Genomic DNA, 17,931 nt, shown 5'->3' on the forward strand with positions numbered 1-17,931 from the left:
TCCAATTTATCCTCCAACTGGTTTTAATATTCCAAAATACAAAACTCCATTTAATCTTTGTAATTCTGAATCAGATTAAGAATTATTTCTTGTATGTGCACATAAGAGAACATATGCACATTTTGCCTGATTTAATTGCACCTATATGCACAAATACAGTTGTTATGAGGTTGCTGATCCAGTATGTGAAATAACTCAGCACTTTCACATTCACAGCATTGAAACCTTTAACTTATTCAAGAAAAAAATCTATTTACTTGTAAAAAATAGCTCAAATAAATTGAAAATTTAAAATACTTTTTTAGACATCCTAAGTATCTACAGAGGTCAGTATACAGGGCTGAGGGCATCATAAAGCCTCTGTGCTGCCAGTTCCACCATTTCACGAAGGGATTCGTCGTCTTCGCTTCCTGGCTCACAGTCAACTGTCTGGGAACAGAAAGAGAAGGATGTCACAACAGGGGCACTGCACACTCTCTGTCAGCATGCAAATGCTCCAAGGGGAAACCAAAAAGCAGCCATGGAAATGATCAACAGCAGCACTGTATGTTTTTCACTGCTCTGCCAGCATGTAGAGGAGTTTAGAGAAGACTCAAGCAAGTCCTGCTGAGGAGCAAGAAGCTTAATTTTGAGTCTTATCCTCAAAAGTGCAATTTAAAATGCATTAAGTTTTGTGGATTACACTTCATTTGAAATCAAATAAAATCACCCAAGATTCAGTTCATGGAGATTTTATCTGTGAATTCACTCACACTGTATATTAGGTTAACACTGCAAAACACATGCAGTCACTAGAGGTACAGGCACCACACATGATGACATTTACACAAAAATAATCCAAATAAATTAATTTTTTTTACTAAAACAAATTTTCCTAGAGAAAGATGCCCACCCCAAACATGAAACTTGATCTACATTTCTGACTGCTCTACCTCAGAAACAAAGGAGAGCATTTGAATAATAATACTGTTCTTGGTCCTGTGGCCTTTCTAGACTCTATACCTCCTTTAATTCAGTATTAACTTGTTATTCTTCTGATTTTTCCAACCATAAAGGTTTGGGGGGAAGAAAAAAGGCACTTAAAACAGCAAACCATTAAATGCATTTAATGTTATCTAGCAATGTTACTGAAATCGTGTTAACTGTGAGAGCACTGTGTAAATATGTTTGCAGAACACTTAAAACATTTGTTGTGACCCCTTAAGGAGAGCATGTGAGAGGTGCTCCATAGAATGAATGTACATTATATTATTACTATGAATAGAGGCAATACACAAGCTGTGTTTAATATGTTATTAGTAATGACAAAGTTGATATGTTAAATGCTCAAGAACATGAAGGACATGGCTTTAACCATTCTTTACAGTTTTAAATTATTCAAATTACTAGGTGTGATGGCTTCTTAAAGCACTCTTCTAACATGCATGCCATTCTGTAAGCTATTAAATTAATAAAGTGTTTCTTTTTGTTAGTATTTCAGGCTTTCAGTTTAGCTCCAAAAGGATCAAGACGACAAAAAAGTGATTAACAATATTCCTACCCTGTAACTGTTCAATTATTCAGACCACAGCCATGCTTTAAAAGTATTAAACAAATTGTGGGTTAACTCTTCTACAGTTTGTCTTCTACAATCTTTCTTCTTTTTTTTTCATACAACTGAGCTGCTGAAAAATACTGCAGTTTTTCCCCAGATGTACTGCATTTGCTGCATAAACATTGCTAGCATTTTTTAGTTAAGAATGCTCTCTGTTTTGACACCAAGTACATTTCCTTAGGAAGTGAGTACATGACAGTGCAGGCAGCCCTGTGTGCCAGACAGGAGAGAGCTGAACACAGCACACACAGAGTGCTCTGCTTTACATACCCGAGTGTCCAGGGAAATGTTGGCAGTCTTTCCATCCACGGTGATGCACAGCACAGAGTCATCTTTGGAACTCACACAGTCCTCTCCAAACATATCCCTAAAGCAAAGAGCCAGGAGTGTAAGGCGTGGCCAAAGAGCAAACTCAGGTTTTTCTATTAACCCTGGGGTCACTTTGTCATGTGAGTATCACCCTTCAGCAACAAGTATTCAACTCATTCCAAAGTAATTAAAAATATCAATCTTTATTATGACACTGGGTATCAAATAACAGAAAATATTTTACTAAAATAATCCCATCATAAACAAAGGGAAGGATTCATTTGATTTCAAAAGAGGCAAGATTTCTACACAAATAAAGGAATACACATCAGAGTAAGCTTTAAAAGAGATGCGATCCAAAGTTGTTTTCATTAACCATTTGTAGCATAACTTTTGGAGACAACTTAGAAGTCTGCTTTTGGAAGACATAACTGGGCCCCGTATTCAAAATTTTAATGATGCTGAGAACTTTTTACTGGACCTCTTTCTTTACTTAATTCCTGGCCTTCACAGAAATTAGACTGAAGTAAATTTGCATGAAATATTTTTACATAAGGATCTTTAAACCCTTTTATACTGTGACTGTTCTATTTATGTGGTTAACATTGCTCATTCTCCTTTAGAAAAAGATACACCAACTTACTGAAGCATGATCTCCATTCTCTTCCTATATACATCCATATCTATTTTTTTGGAAATCTTACTTACTGCAGCTGAAAAGAAAAAAAGAATTACTTTCAGACATTTACTGGGAGGGAAAAATGGCTAATTGATAGATGCTATTCACAAATTGACTTTCCTGAAAACAATTAAAAAATTATGTGTGTTTAAACAACTCATTAAAAATGCATTTAAAAAAATGAGAGTCAAGGAAATGCATACATTTCCATTATATATTCCTGTTCTTGTCATATTTTAAAGTGAAAAATTTCACAATTCACACTCTGACTTTTTACCTCTCCTGTTTATTCTTAACACTCATTGCATCTCACATATCCTTTACTTAATAGAGAAAATAATTTACTTTTATCAGTTGTTTATAATGCCTCCATTTTCTCTTCTTACACAAAACTATCACATCATGGAGGCTGGGAGCATGCAGAGAATAAAATAAAATAAAACTGGATGGTTTTGTTTTATACTGAATGTGAGCAGTCATAATAAGCACAGACATTCCCGGAATATATTTCAGCATAGAGAAATTGAAATAAAAACAACACCTTTTTTTAGACCTGATTTCAAAATTGAGGGGTAGTGTAAAACAAGTGATTTTCTTTTGAACATAATTGTTTAAGTATTTGATTGTTAAAGAGTCAGAAGTCTGTAGGAAAGGATAGTTGTGAAAATTGCTACCTTTTTGATTGATGGATACAAAAACTTTAAGTCTTTTGAAAAATGGGTTTTCAGTACTTCTAAATCAGCTGAAGAGTTCAGAACACAGTGGTAGTAAGTTTCTGAGTAATTATTTGAAAAATTTTAAAACTGCAAGTGACTGAGCTTAAATCTTAATAAAAAACCCTGAATAAATATATTAAAATTTACCATTCCTTAGATAAGATGCAGTAACTGAATGTACTATGCAAGATATAATTTTATCCTGGGAATGAGGTAAACACAGGTGCAGACAGCTCCGGGTGGGACACAGGCACATGGTCAGCTAAGCAACAATAAGTGAAGATATTTTAATTTGATCTCTTTTGATTCTGTGTACATACCCTAAAATACACAACTGCAAGAATTCTTTCAAATGTTTTTATCCCAAATAAGAACAAAAAAAATCCTGAAAGAAGCCACACCTGAGATTAGCAGACAAAATCAGCACCTTAAAACAACATGGGAGATAATGCTAAAAGGCCCATAAAAATACAAAAAATTAATTTCAGGGTGGTGGAGGGTGGAGAATCTAGATACTGTCACTAACAAATCATACAGAGAATGTGGGGACTACAAAAAAAAACAGGGTAAGACAGATATTACAAGAAATAAAAAAAATCTGGCAAAACAGCAAAATGTCTTTTCTGTCTGTATAAAAAAAAAGAAAGAAAAAAGAGGAGGTCAAAGTATCATTCAAAAATAACATTTCTATTTTTGGTTTGTCTCATAGAGCAGAACATGAGGACATGGCCAGAAGGGCTTATACAGTGAAAATTATCACAACCAAGATCAGAACATTACACTCTGAATTTGCTCGGGTCAAGGTGACTGGAAAATCTTTACCCTCAAAGTAAGAACTGTTATGGGAGTTTATAAACTCAGGTGAAAGGATTTTTAACAAATGTGTTGAGTCAGGTATGGGACTAAACCCCTAAGGAACACTGACTGCTATTATACAAAATTATTAAAATATATAATAAAGAGAGATAATCCAGTGAAAATATCTGTCCATATCGAATCATAGAATCAAAAATGGCCTGGATTGGGCCATAAAAAACTTAATCACTTCAGGTTTTTTGTACAAGGCTTAAAACTTATTTTGAATAAGGCCATGTTTTCCACAGGCAGTTATCAGTTGTCATGTAAGAGAAAGTTTTAACAAATGAACATGTCACAAAAAATGAAGACCAACCTGTAGTTCTGTTTTTAAGTAGCAGTTTTGCTCCCCTAGTAAGTTCCATAAGGCAAGGAAATACAATAAGGGGATTGCAATCTTTTGGAAGGCATTATTTCCCTCTAAGCTTAATGTAAAAAAAAAAAAAAAAAGGAGAAATGCCTCAGTTAAATAAGCACACACTGAACTTATACCTTTCTGTATTTTGGGGTTTGACTGAACTTCCAGTATCACTGTTGTCACAGTGTCTGCATACATATCATTAGCAGGATTTGCCACCCACTAGAAGACAAAAAAAATAAATATTTAGACTGAATGAATAATGCAACATAAAGACTATATAACATTAATTGCATTCTCCTTTTTGCTTTTCTCTGAATTCCAGCTTCAAATGACTGTCATATATTTCACATCAAAAGATTAACTACTTTTAACTGGGTGTGCTCTAGTAACTTCCCATGAAAAACTTAAGCTTTTGAATATTTTTGAGCACATTTACAAAATAATTAATTACCACAACTCTTTGGGGGAGGAACAAACACCATTTGATGTTATTTCCAATTACTATCTGCCAAATTAAAAAAGGGCACCAAATCTGCCATTATACTCATGAGATACAGCAAAAAAACCCAACAGGCACTGGATAAATCAAATAACACACACGCACACAGGACCACAGCTCAAGTGGAACTTTGTTCTAGCCTTTGCTCTACTTGTCATACAACAGAAAACTCCTTAAAACATTGAATTCTGCATGGCATTTCTATGGTATTATTTTGAAGAAACTGGAGAACAAAATACTTCTTTCTCCCTCACCAATGCCCACCTCAAGAACTACCATGCCTGGTTCCTGGATCACAGTAATATTTTTGAAAACCTTCAGGGCTGGTTTTTGTTGGATTTCTATTTCTTCTACATCACCTAAGGAGTGACAAGAAATGGTTAGCAATAATGAAATTATACTGGAAAACTAACTTTATTCATATAAGAAAATAAGTCAGTTTAAGAATAAGAGGGATTGTCTGTTATCACAACTGCTCAGAGTAGCTCACAAAATAGAACCCCATACTCTCTTTCTTTACCTGATAATATTCTTTGTTCTGGATTGCTTGGGGTTTTTTTATTAGTGAATTTTGGCCACTTTACTTGGTTTGAATTGTTTTATTTGACTAGCTTAGTACACTGAGTGAGTATACCAACAAAAAAAAGAAAACACATGAGGAATTTAGTTAATTCTGCTCCATTTGCAGAAGTAACCAGCTCTTGCCCCCTGAAAGAATAACCTGTTGCTCACATAAGCATAGGGCTTAAATGAAAAGCACTTGTGTGCCTGCAAGCACTTGGGTTATTAGACCTGAACCTCAACTGAATATAGGTGTTCTCTTCACTACTGATATGAATTAGATTCTAACACTAGAGAATTAAAAAAAAAATCTGAGCTTTAAATCTGTGAAAGGAATCTGCAGTGCGTGTGTACCCAGGATAGGAGCTGCCCCTAACCCTTGAGAAAGCCAGAGACAGGCACAGGGGACCATCCCAGTGTCAGGCTTAAATGGCTTCTCATCCAGGAAAAGCCAATCTGTGCCTCTTGGGGAGGCACAGAGGAGGCTGCCTGCCACAAAGGAGGGCAGAGCTCTTGCTTTGATCAATTGGATGGCATTCCCTTTGGGGCTAGAGATACAAGATCAATAAAGTTTCCATTGGAGTGGCCAGAGCACTCACTTTGGGGGCTGACAGAGACAGAAATGAGCCTATGCTCTATATTGCTATATGCTCTATATTGCTATATGCTCATCACTTTGTAATGTGAACGCAGTAGAATCCCACCCCGCCCCTGCCAAGCTGTGTCACACTTGTGAACTGGATCTGGCAGAAGCTGCACAGTCTAACGAAAGCTGTAAAATACAAAGAAATCTCCACTCAGAGACCCCTGAAGACTGGAAGCTGTTGTACAGGCTGGCCAGTGTAAGTCCCCAGCACGCACCAGTGAGTTTCTGCAGCTGGTAATAAAGCAGATTGAAAGGGCCCGTGTAGGGAATGGCCTGTGTCTGCGTCACTGTGCTCATCGCCAAGTCCGTGTAATCTGAAACCATTTCAAAGGAAGTGCATGTTAGAAATCAGCCCTCCGAATTTCCTTTCTAATAAACAGAATTGCCATTGTAGATAAATAATAGCATTGATACATTTAAGACAAGGGGGCTGAAAAGGGCAATTTGTAAAGAGGAAGGTGGAACACCTGCTGTAAGATAAATAATGTATTTGTGGTTAGGTGTCACCGGCCGGGGGCTATGCACAAATCACAAACGGACTGGGACTGCCAGGAAGGTGCCTTGAGCTGTTTTATTTTCCAGCATCAGTCTCACTACATATTATGACAATGGGAAGATGCCATCAGCTCACATCCCAGGCAGCAGACCAAGAACTTAATGTTACAACTTTAGAAGTTTTTTGACCAATCACACAAAGCAAAAGCATACTGACAGTAGTTCTATCCAGTCACTATAAGCACATGTACCTTTGGTTAAAACAATGCTTGCTTATTTCAAACACGATACCTGCTTGTAAGCCTTAAAACACCATGCACAGAGCTCCATTATTAAGCTCAGAACTTCCTAATATCTTCCTAGATATACTTTTCTGCAGCTTAGGGAGTTATTCTAGACAAGTGTTAATACACAGACCATTGTTCTATTTGTCCTTACTTTTCTACTTCTTACATAATTTTTTCTGCTGACTTATCTCACGGTTACTGCTTAGCTCTAATCACAGTTCTGCTGTCCCTGAGGCCTGCCTTTTGCAGCTTTCCCAAAACCCTCTGATTTTATGGATTCCCACACTTGGGAAACCAGCTTGTTTTATTATCTTGTCTATTAGAGACAAACAATGAACTAGGGCAGCAGAACTGCTTTCCCTCAAGCTCTTCTGACCTCAGATTCAATTTCTCTTCTATTCTGAGAACAGATCAATTCCCTGAATAATAAAAAGCACAGGAGGGCTATGCAAATATTTTCTGTGTTCTGTAGCTTTTTACACTAAAAACTAATGACATTTTAGAAAATGGTAGGACTATTGATTGAGGTGTTTTCTGGTTCTCACTGGAATGTTTTATGCATATTCTTTCAGAGGAAAAGGTTTTAAGTAACCAGAAGGGAAATGGAATCTTGCTTCTTTTCTGTTAGAGAAAGGAAAGATTTTAAGTTTGAGTGAAGAAGTTAAATGCATTTCATTGCACTACAACAGTTCAGAACTTTTAAGAACAAATAAGAAATAAAACTAAGATGTTCACTAATTGCTTATGAAACACAAAACTGTGGGAAAAAACCCCAGAATTATAAATGTTTTAATGACACAGTAAGTTTCAATTAACCACTGATCACATGACTATCTGTACTTACTAGAGAGGTCACATGGAGAAAGGATGTGATAGTTAAAATTTCTTTTAACTAGGATTCCAGAAATTCTCTGTCCTTGCTCTGGTTTCTTATCTGCTAAAGATCCCATCACCTGGAGAGAAAAAACACATATAGTGCAACAAAGCAATCTGAAGCATTCACAGCTTCAAGTAATTATGGAGATGAAATATGGTTCTCTCAGAAAAATCAGAGTAAAAAATAAAATTAACTCTGAAAACAAAAGAAGATCAGAGTAACTTAGAAACTTTCTGAGACATAACACAAGAAATGTTTGTAACAGTGAAGAACCAAAAAAGCTCCCAAAACAACAACAACAAAAAAACCTCAAATTAAAACCCCTAAACCAAACTGCAAATACAACTAAACACGAAACATTCACGTACTTTGAGACCCTGGCCAATATGCAATTTGAAATCAATTAAAAAGAGAGGCTAGGAAGAGAACATGTAGTTTTTACACCAGAAGAGAATACCGTTCTACATATAAGAAATATGAATTTCGTACCTTGGCAAGTTTTTCTCCTCTGAAGTTTAATGTCACAGCTTCAGTATTCCTAGGATTATGAACTTCTATATGAACTTCATCATTATCCTCATACTCCCGTATCAATGCTGCTTTCAATCTGGCCATTTCATTCTGCTCACCATGAACTAAAATCTAAAAAAAGACAGTTCTCCTCTTAGCAGAAATTATTTGCCCAACCAGACATGTTTAGTAAGCAAATTATCCAAGAAAACTGCCATATTCAATCTCCTCTTTATAAAAATGCAATTCCATGAGGTCACAGTGTAGGAAACATGAGCTCAATTACAGCTGTGTCTGTGAATTCTCTGTATTATTTGAGGGGTGGGATTTCACAACCCTGAGTATTAGCTGAAAAATCCATGCTACCAGAGTGCATTACAGAGATTCCATTTAAGTTTTCACATAAATATACTGTTGCATTATGAAAGGGAAGTATTAATTTAAGTTCAACAGAAGTCAGCTAGTTTTGTATTTTTGTGTTTGTGTGTAGCTCTAAATATACAATTCAAAGAGGATGCTTCACAGTTCACAATTTTCTTTGCCAAGTTAATTCTCCTCTCTTCTGTGATTTTTTGTTTCTTATCTGTGTTTGCACACTGTTTCACCACCAGTTTCAGATCCTAGTTGCCATTTTCACATTCTGGTCCTTCACACCTTCTTTCCATTATTTGCTCATGCTTTTCCCTCCAATGCTGCCTTTGTCTTTTGCTGTCTGCACATACCTTCAATCAATGTTTTCTTATTTATTTCAAGGCAAATTCCAGTGAACTATTTCAATACCAGCATCTCCAACTTAACGTTGTCCCATACTGCATGTTACTTCCCAAAACACTGCTGAAACAGATTATGGCTTACACCACTGTCTGGAAAGTCATCCCCAGGGGTCCCACATGCACACACCCAAGAACAAGTTGATCGTTACTTTGCTGAGATAACTTTACACAAAATTATTAAAATCTCCACCTTTAATTATTCAAAGCACAGGGATGCTGGCTACTGCTAGCCACCAGTCCCTGCCTTGACTCAAGGCTGTGAGCTGGTTTGATGAATCCCACTCTGGAGAAAAGGGCAGCATGGATACTGACCACATGTGGAGGCTTCAGAGCCCGGATAAATTCACTGGTTTGTTGATAATCTGTGTGAGCAGAGAAAGAAATGTAATCCACAGACATCTTCAGTGGGAGTTTTTGCCCTGACATAGTTGTGATCTCTTCAGGTTCAGACATGATGTGCTAGAAAATAAAAAGCACCATAATTAAAAAAATAAAGCCTCCTACATACGCCTTATAATTAATGCTTTACATTTCAAAAATCAATGAAATAATAGTGGCAGCCATGTTAAATGTGAAGCAGTGAAAAAAAGCTCTCAAATTTTCCAGAACACACACATATGAAAAACACATATATTACACATACACCATTTCAACTTGTGCATCCTCAGCAGATCTGGGGGCTCACCATTCTTCCAGATAAATCTCTCTGACTTGTATCAAAACAGTAACAAGTGTATTATTTCTATCTCTAAAGGCAAAATTAGATGCTGTGGTTGCTCTTAGCCGCTGGAATTTGGAAGGATTTCATTCCCTACAGATGGTCAGTGGCACAAGGTGTACAAGGCAGTCTGGTCTCTGACATGTAAGTAGTGTTAGACTTAATATCAGCTTCTCTAGAATTAGGATTAGGGCTACCTTCTTGAAAAATTAAGCAGTGGAGAGGTCTAAAGTACCAATCATTCCTTCTCATGACAAGGTAACTGCCCCTAGAAAAGATTATTCTATATAACATCACTGGAAATGACCACATGGAAATTGTACTTTTCATTAGTATTAGGCAAAAGCAATCAGTTTTGACAACATACTCATACATACCCAACAACAATCTCAGTAAATCAAACAAAAACACTTCCTGTTGACCAGTTCTTTCAAAACCTAGCATGAATGCTATCTGTAGTTAATAGGTTGTGGTGCATCAGCAACTCACCTTAGCAAGAGTTCCTTCAACGCAGTACCCTGCAATAATGACTCCATTTCTTTTATCTGTGCACCAGCTCTCAAACAACTCCCTGGATAAGCCACTCTGCATCATACCTGGGGAAGCCATCACAACACTGGGGCCAATGTCATCAAAGTGGTCCATACTCTAGAAAGACACAGAGAGAATATGATTTACCACAGCTCACTTAAACCAAGGACAGCCCAGCTGCACTCTTAAACTATGTACAAGAAGGGCCCTGTGTTCACAGATTATACCCCATCCTCACAAAAAGTGCCCTTTGCAGGAAAATTCATCTTACTGATACCCAGAAGGAATAAACTGCAAGCACAGGGATCTGAAGTGGAAAAAATGTTGGGGCATAAGCTTCCCTCAAACAGCCCTCTAAGCACTGGGACAGCAGATAACTCAGATATATACCTGCATCTAATCAATCTATTAGGATATCAAGGATATTATTGGCTCAGCTGATTAGAGCATGGTGTTAAACACAAACCAAAGTTGTGGGTCCAATCCCTGGAGGGGCCACTCACTTCAGAGTTGGACTCCACGATCCTTGTGGGTCCCTTCCAACTCAGAATATTCTGTGATATCAGGATGTTAAACATGCAAACTATTGAGCAAATATGAATTCCTCTGTCACATTCACCTTTTTGTAAGAATCTCAAGCTTACCTTCAGATTACTGATATGCTTGAAAACAAAAGGATTGTTGATGTTGATTTGCTTGCGGATTTTGTCATTCATGGCATTGACGTACGTCTGATAAACTGCCATACATTTCTTTGCCAAAGAGGAGGCATAGTATATGGGGATATCATGGAGTTCAGGATGATTCTGCCAGTATTCATCTAAAAAACACAAAACAAACAAAATAATAAAAAAGAACAAAACAAACAAACCCCAGCCACCAAACAACAAAACATAAAATTCCATCCACAGGATTATTTATGAAGTACGTGGTTCTCAGAAACATGAGTAATTCTTGTAAAACAGATTTACCAATGGGCTTTTTCATTTTTAGTACAGAAAATCACCATCACAGCCTCTTTGTTTTCATCTGCTTTTCTAAAACAGTCATCAGCTAGAACTATATACAACCAGTACAAACAAACAAAGAGGCAAACAAACATGACAAAGGTGAACCTCAGGTCCTTTTGGCAGGTCAAATTTCAATCAACCACCACCTTCAGCTATAAGGTATAAAGTATACATGGTACTACTCTGCAATAAGTCTACATTTATGACAACAGAAGCTTTATTACACCTCTACAATAAAGCTAAAATGTCCCTGTCAAATATTAATTATACATCCAGGGCCAGGGACATCTGCACACAGATTTGTTCATGAGAGTTCACTGTATGAACATTCTGTAAAATAAATCCATGGAGCTCAAGGTGAGAAGGAATCACTCCATTACCAAGCCTGGCTTTATGTATAGCACCAACAGTTATACCTTACAAGCCCAATGGGAACAAAAACAAGGAAAGGGCCTCCATTACCCACAATTGATTTTATCATTGGTGGAAGTAGCCATGACCTTTCCTAAACACAAAGAAGAGACTGAATGCAACTGTAGAAATGTAACTTCTAAATTTTCCCATTTGAATACATTTCTGCTAGTCTGAAAGATATTTATGTTGCACAATTGAGACACAATAGTCCAAAAATAGAGGTACACTCTTTTGGCTGTATTTGTGCATTTACAGTGACATTACAATGTGCTTTTACCTAACATTTCTGATTTGCAGGCAAAGCTGCTCACAACATTTCAGAGGCTCACTGCCATGGCTACCTTAATAAGCTCAGGTGTAAGGTGGAAACAGCCAGTGAAAGATAACCAGTCACCAACTGAATTCATCATCATAATTTTCTACACCATAACACAGAATTTTATTTTTGTCATACAGTTACAGAAAGAAGAAAAATAAACACAGAAGCCTGCAGGCTCAACTGCATAGGCAGGTGAGATGCAATTGCATTTTCTACCTAATTAAGCATCCAATTGCATGTCTAGCTTTCCTAGATATATTTTCAAGCTTATCTTTCGAACCTCAGCAAAGAGAGGCAAACAAATTACAACCTAATGGCCACACAAGGTTGAAAATGTTCAGTTTTTATGTTCTCTATAAATTAAAAAAACCCCCTCACAATCAATGAGAAGTAGTAAATAATTCTACAACATCAAATACTACCCCATGTCTAGATCTTAATTTCTTGTTAACATTTGAATAGACCAGTAAGACAGTTTGAAAACAAACTAATACTGAGCTAAACTGAACGGAAAAGTGAGAAATATTTCAAGTCATTTAGGGAATACTTCATACTCAACACCCCTAAATATAAGCATTTTAAGCTTGAGATAGTTTTCTTTTGATCTTGCCAGTCTTTGAAGGAGCAGAAAGACTAGTGAAAAAAATCATGTAACATAGTACAAATTAAATATGCTAAAAGAAAGAAAAGAGGCCTGGGAACAATTTACTCAAAAGCTGTTTTTTCTTAAGTACCTTGTAGCAACTGTCTATATATTTTATGTGAAGTAGCTGGTTGTGTTCATGGGTAGCTCTCACTCACTTTTGTTCAAAAGCCTAATTTACTTTTCGTTATTATTAGGACTTCAGAAGTGTTAGAAGTGTTTTCTATGGTCTTCTAAGCTTTTCCTATACAGAGTTTTTCATACAGGTTTGTAAATTAAAGTGCAAAAATAGCAGAACTTCAGAAGAAAATATACCCCTTTTTTTGCAGTATACAGTTTAGGTTAAACAGTTGTTGTTATAACTTCTTCTTGTTATTTTTCTATTTGTAATAATTGTCCCTAATTGCTTAAATCATGATTCAAAAAGATTCAAAAGCCAAGCACATTTTACCACACCATCATCTCTTGCTTTCTAGGTCTCCCATCCTACTTCATAAAGCAGGAATTGGTTTACTGGACGCATTGGTTTACTGGACCTTTTGCATTTGAACAAACATGCATTATATATTAAATTATCAGGTAAATAACACACTGTAAAATGGTTGAAGAGTTCTTCAAGGAATCATGATACCTGAAAACACTCTAAATCCCTTTCTGTGCCTTTCCATTAAGAGCAGCTGGGAAGGTGCATACCTAAGATTAGGAGCAGCTCTTGAGCTCGACCCAGGGCAAACACAGGGATGAGACCCCGGCCCCCTCTGTTGACGATGTCGTGAACGGTGTTGCAGAACCTCGCCTCGCGCTCCTCCCGCTTCTCATGGATGTGAGTGCCATATGTGGATTCCTGCCAAAGGAGGGACAGGGCACTGAAAGGGCTCACACAGACAGTAATTCCTCATCTTCTCTGAACCCAACAAAAAAAACCAGGTAATACTGGTGTTAACGTGCTGGGGATAGGAAGGAGAGAGGTCAAAGAGAGGGAAACGTTTCCCCAGGTTCCCAAAACCACCCTGCCAAGGCAAATAACCAAAACTTCCCTGCTCCCAAATCCCTCCTAGCAATTTAGACAGACAGATCCTGTTGGCACTAAAGAAGTTAGAGCTATAAATTTCAATGCTTCTTTTAAGAGGTTTCAAATTTAACACACTTATTTTCCTAACTGCAAATGCTGCCAGAGCTTTGATGATCACACTGACAGGGCCCACAGTGAAACATGTGCCATGGTTTGACCCCAGACTTCAAATACAGGAATTACACAAAACACAAGATTTTGATGTGACTTAAAATTAGACTATTAGTTACAGAGAACAGCTAGAAGGGACACAGTAAATGAAATAATTTTAAAAGTTCACAGTGTTTGTTTCCAGCTAAAACTGTTAAAAAGTTTCCCATTGAGCTGCTGTTTTCCAAGCATGGATTCAGAATAAAATAATTTCAGTCAGAAAACAGAACAAAAATATGGAATAACACTCATGGCACCTCACTGAGGACAAATTCTTAACATATCTGGAAGTAGGTTAGGATCTACTAAAAGAGATGTCTGGTTAAATTTGGGTTGGTTTAACACAAGCCAAAATCGAATAAATCTCCCATCTTAAAAAGGTCTGTCTAGAGCCTTAAGGAGCTTCATCAGAAGAATTATAAAATTATAATTAGACTTTTCAATACAATGGGAAGCAATGTCAGAGTTCTGAACACCCAAGTATTTTGGGTATTTAACACAAATCCCTACCACTATATCTCCACTGTCTTTGTCATTCCATTTTGCCTTTAGTCAAGTCATACCCCTAATTCATAATTACTAACAGAATAATTCGTGATCACTAACATAATTCATAATCACTAACAGAAAGAAATAATTGTGCAAAACTTACAATTATAAGAATGTCAGGTTTAATATTGGGAATCTCAGCTGCCATCAGGTGTCTGTCTTCCTGCCTTGAGAAATCACCTGTATATAACAGCTGTTGGAGACAAAGAGAAGCAGGTGCTCTGGTTACAGGTTCTACCAGTCAGCAGCCTTTAAAAGACTGTGCTAAGATGGTTTTAATGAATTTCTGATAAAAAGGTCAGCTGTACTTTAAATAAGACTCTTCTTATGTGAGCAGTGCTTACAATTTTAGGTCAACAGTACTACAAGTATTTAAACTTCAATAGTAAAGGTTTTTCAAGCAGTAACATCATTCCAACAAAACCAGGTAAACAATTATTAAGCTCTTATTTTTAATTTCAGATATCAAGGTGCCATTTTCAGCCTTCTGCATAGTTGCACTGACGACAAAAAAGTAAAAATAGACATAACATAAAATACAGCAACTCCTACAAGGAAGTAAATAAAAGATCAAACTGCATTTACATACCAGAATACAAATATAATGAATAACGCAATAAAATTATTTATTAAAAATTCTTCCAATATTTACTGATACTAAAAATATGCTGTAATCTAACTGATTTTCAAAATGGAATAATCATGTTCCCCAGTACACCAAGAAGTAATTTTTAATTGTTATTTATTTTTAATGGATTCTTAACAGCGAGGTGGAATGCAACTCTCTCCACCCAAATTGATGGTTTCAAAATTGACAAGTTTTTATTTAACAGTAATTCCATTGATGAAAACGTGAATGATAAATAACATACAGTCAGTGACAGCAGACACCTGGTCTGCCAGGCCACCTACTATCACAGGGAATTAATGAGAATAATGATATTAAAACCCAATCTATTTCAGTCATGCATAGTAAGAGAAAAATCTTCTTCATCATGCCTCAATCAGAAAAAAAAAAAAGAAACACTGAGAGATCTAAATTTTATTGTGATCATAGTAAAGTCAGTTCTATTTCTAGGATTTTTTAAAAGTTAAAACTCATATAATTCTCAGTCTTTATAAATCATGAACCAACTCCTACTGGGCAGCAAGCCTCAGAACCACCTTCTCTCTTCCCTCTTCAGGGCTGTGTAAAACTTTCCTTGGACAGTGATTGTCCTGCTGAACTCCAATTCATGAGATGTGTTTCAAGTATCTGGCTTTGGCACAGTTTTGCCTGTGATTATACTTAATTAATTTACTTAATCCCTCTGTGCCTAAAATTAATAATAATCTTATTTCTTTAGGTACTTTAGCACAGGAGTGTTATGATAAAAATGTAACTCACATACATGGACAAATGCCATTTAAGAACTTGAGCCAGGCAGACACGTGAGAATTACAGAAACAAACATCTGTTCACTGATTTTACTAAAATGCAGCTTCCACACAACTACCTCTGATCAGCCCAGCAAGGGAAGCTACAAGTTTAGTGGTTCTAAATCTGAGTCATGTCTCAGACTCCCACACAGTCCAAACATCTTACCTGATCTGTGTCACTTGCCAGTTTTAACCAATAGAAAATACATGTCCTAAGCCAAGGCCTCTCCCCCTGACCTGAGTCCAACTCCCCACAGTGGTGGGGCATAAGAGACAATAATAATTAATTGACTACATTAGTACTCAGGCTTGATTTCAACTTTTAAGAAAGAGAAAATACCTTCACACCAGCTATTTCAATCATAAACATGGCTGCTCCCAGAACGTGGCCTGCGTGGTAGCACCAGAATTTGATTCCTGCCACCTCTTTCACTTCATGGAAGTTGATGGTCTCAATCTTGTCCATGCTTTCTTCAAGGTCTGTTTCTGTGTACAGCATGTCATCTGCTGAGATGTTACTGCATACAAGTGAAATGGTTAAACACCAGCTCATCTGAACAGCTGGAAAAAACTTCCTGGGTTTTCCCCACTGACTGATTTCCATGCAGTAACACCACATTTCCCATGTTAGAAATCAAGCCCAGCTACTCTAATGGAGCTCACTTAAGAAGAGTTAAAGTATCTTTCTTTTGAAAAGCCATGCTAGAAGAGTATTTTCAGTTAAGAATCTGTTCTGTGTTTCTCAAAAGGTTCCCAGCCCTGGGCAGAGATCTGCAACTTAGCTTATAACAGTCCTCAAAAACCACATGGATCCATGCTTTTCCTACCAGCCCAGAAGAAACAAGTTAAAAGAGGACTGTTCATCAGGTTTCTGATCCAAGCTTACAACACCTGAGTTGAGATACACTCAAACCCACTGCACTCACATGGAAATAATGTGTCAAGGCACGAAACACAAGAAAACAAAAAACATGAGAGAGAAAAAAACCCCAACGTGGAAGTAACAGAGCCCTCTTTGTATATTTAATATTTGATCTTTCCTTGTCCTGAAGAGCAAATTATATCTTTAGGAGCTCAAAATTCAGTACAAACTATCCATGAGGTAGTAAAATGATTAATTACTTCTAATCTGGTTATATGTAATGTTGCTACTTATGACAACATCCAGGTTCATCCAGCTACCTTTGGTAGTTTCACCTTGAAGTTTCCCCTTGGAAAGGGAAATAATAGGTGAAATAATTCAGGAAGAGACAGCCCACAGGTTGGCTTACCTGACTTTAACATAGTCTGAAAGAAGCCATCTGTAAATAGCTTTTGTGGCATGAGTCATAAACGTCCTTCCCTTAAAACTTGTTTTCTGTAAAAACCATGGCAAAGCCCCACAGTGATCTAAATGGAAGCTTAAGAGACACAAATCCAATTAACACATTCATATTACACAACACTAACATATAATATCTATAATTCACTACTTCACTGGACTAATATGGTGTCATGAAAATCCAGAAACAGAATTTTCAACCTTGTTTACTGTGCTGGTCTACATTCTGCAGACTGGTGACCAGAAACGTGATCAAGAAAAGCTAAAACTAATACAGGAAATTCTCCACTAAATGCCAATACTATACATGTATAGTATTAGAATTACTTTATTTTTGTAATTTCCATATAAATTTAGAGGGAGAAAAGGAACAGGAACCAGGGACACTAAACATCAAAGATACATGAGAGCTAAAAACACAATCCTAATTTTGCATGTTGCACACTACAGAATAAAACGTGAACTCTGAAAATTAAATTAAATTATTTCTCCACACTTCTAATTTGACACATCTTAAGAAACTACTTTTGAAACACAGGTAGAACAAACACATACCACAAAAGCTCAAGATTTTATGGAGAGCTTTTTATTACTGATTACATCATTTAGAAATGGGTCTCCTT

General features: G+C 36.7%; 1 protein-coding gene across 4 annotated transcripts in view; it reads right to left on the reverse strand.

Moving 5' to 3' along the window:
* The window catches only part of CPSF3 (cleavage and polyadenylation specific factor 3), a 19,568-nt gene continuing 1,637 nt past the window's right edge, over nt 1–17,931 (reverse strand). For 3 of the 4 annotated variants that reach the window (XM_064411984.1, XM_064411985.1, XM_064411986.1), the window contains exons 4-18: nt 17,259–17,387; nt 16,328–16,505; nt 14,672–14,761; nt 13,491–13,641; nt 11,056–11,231; nt 10,370–10,528; nt 9,475–9,621; nt 8,369–8,521; nt 7,847–7,955; nt 6,436–6,534; nt 5,278–5,372; nt 4,646–4,733; nt 2,547–2,616; nt 1,865–1,961; nt 1–429 (exon numbers count right to left, since the gene is read on the reverse strand). In XM_064411984.1, the coding sequence (XP_064268054.1) occupies nt 328–429; nt 1,865–1,961; nt 2,547–2,616; nt 4,646–4,733; nt 5,278–5,372; nt 6,436–6,534; nt 7,847–7,955; nt 8,369–8,521; nt 9,475–9,621; nt 10,370–10,528; nt 11,056–11,231; nt 13,491–13,641; nt 14,672–14,761; nt 16,328–16,505; nt 17,259–17,387 (1,843 nt within the window). In that variant the 3' untranslated portion in view covers nt 1–327. Of the gene's footprint in view, nt 430–1,864; nt 1,962–2,546; nt 2,617–4,645; nt 4,734–5,277; nt 5,373–6,435; nt 6,535–7,846; nt 7,956–8,368; nt 8,522–9,474; nt 9,622–10,369; nt 10,529–11,055; nt 11,232–13,490; nt 13,642–14,671; nt 14,762–16,327; nt 16,506–17,258; nt 17,388–17,863; nt 17,883–17,931 lie in introns of those variants that run through there. The other variant, XM_064411987.1, reaches the window with a different exon arrangement.

Source organism: Passer domesticus, chromosome 3 (assembly GCF_036417665.1).
Source record: "Passer domesticus isolate bPasDom1 chromosome 3, bPasDom1.hap1, whole genome shotgun sequence".
NCBI classification, from domain to species: domain Eukaryota; kingdom Metazoa; phylum Chordata; class Aves; order Passeriformes; family Passeridae; genus Passer; species Passer domesticus.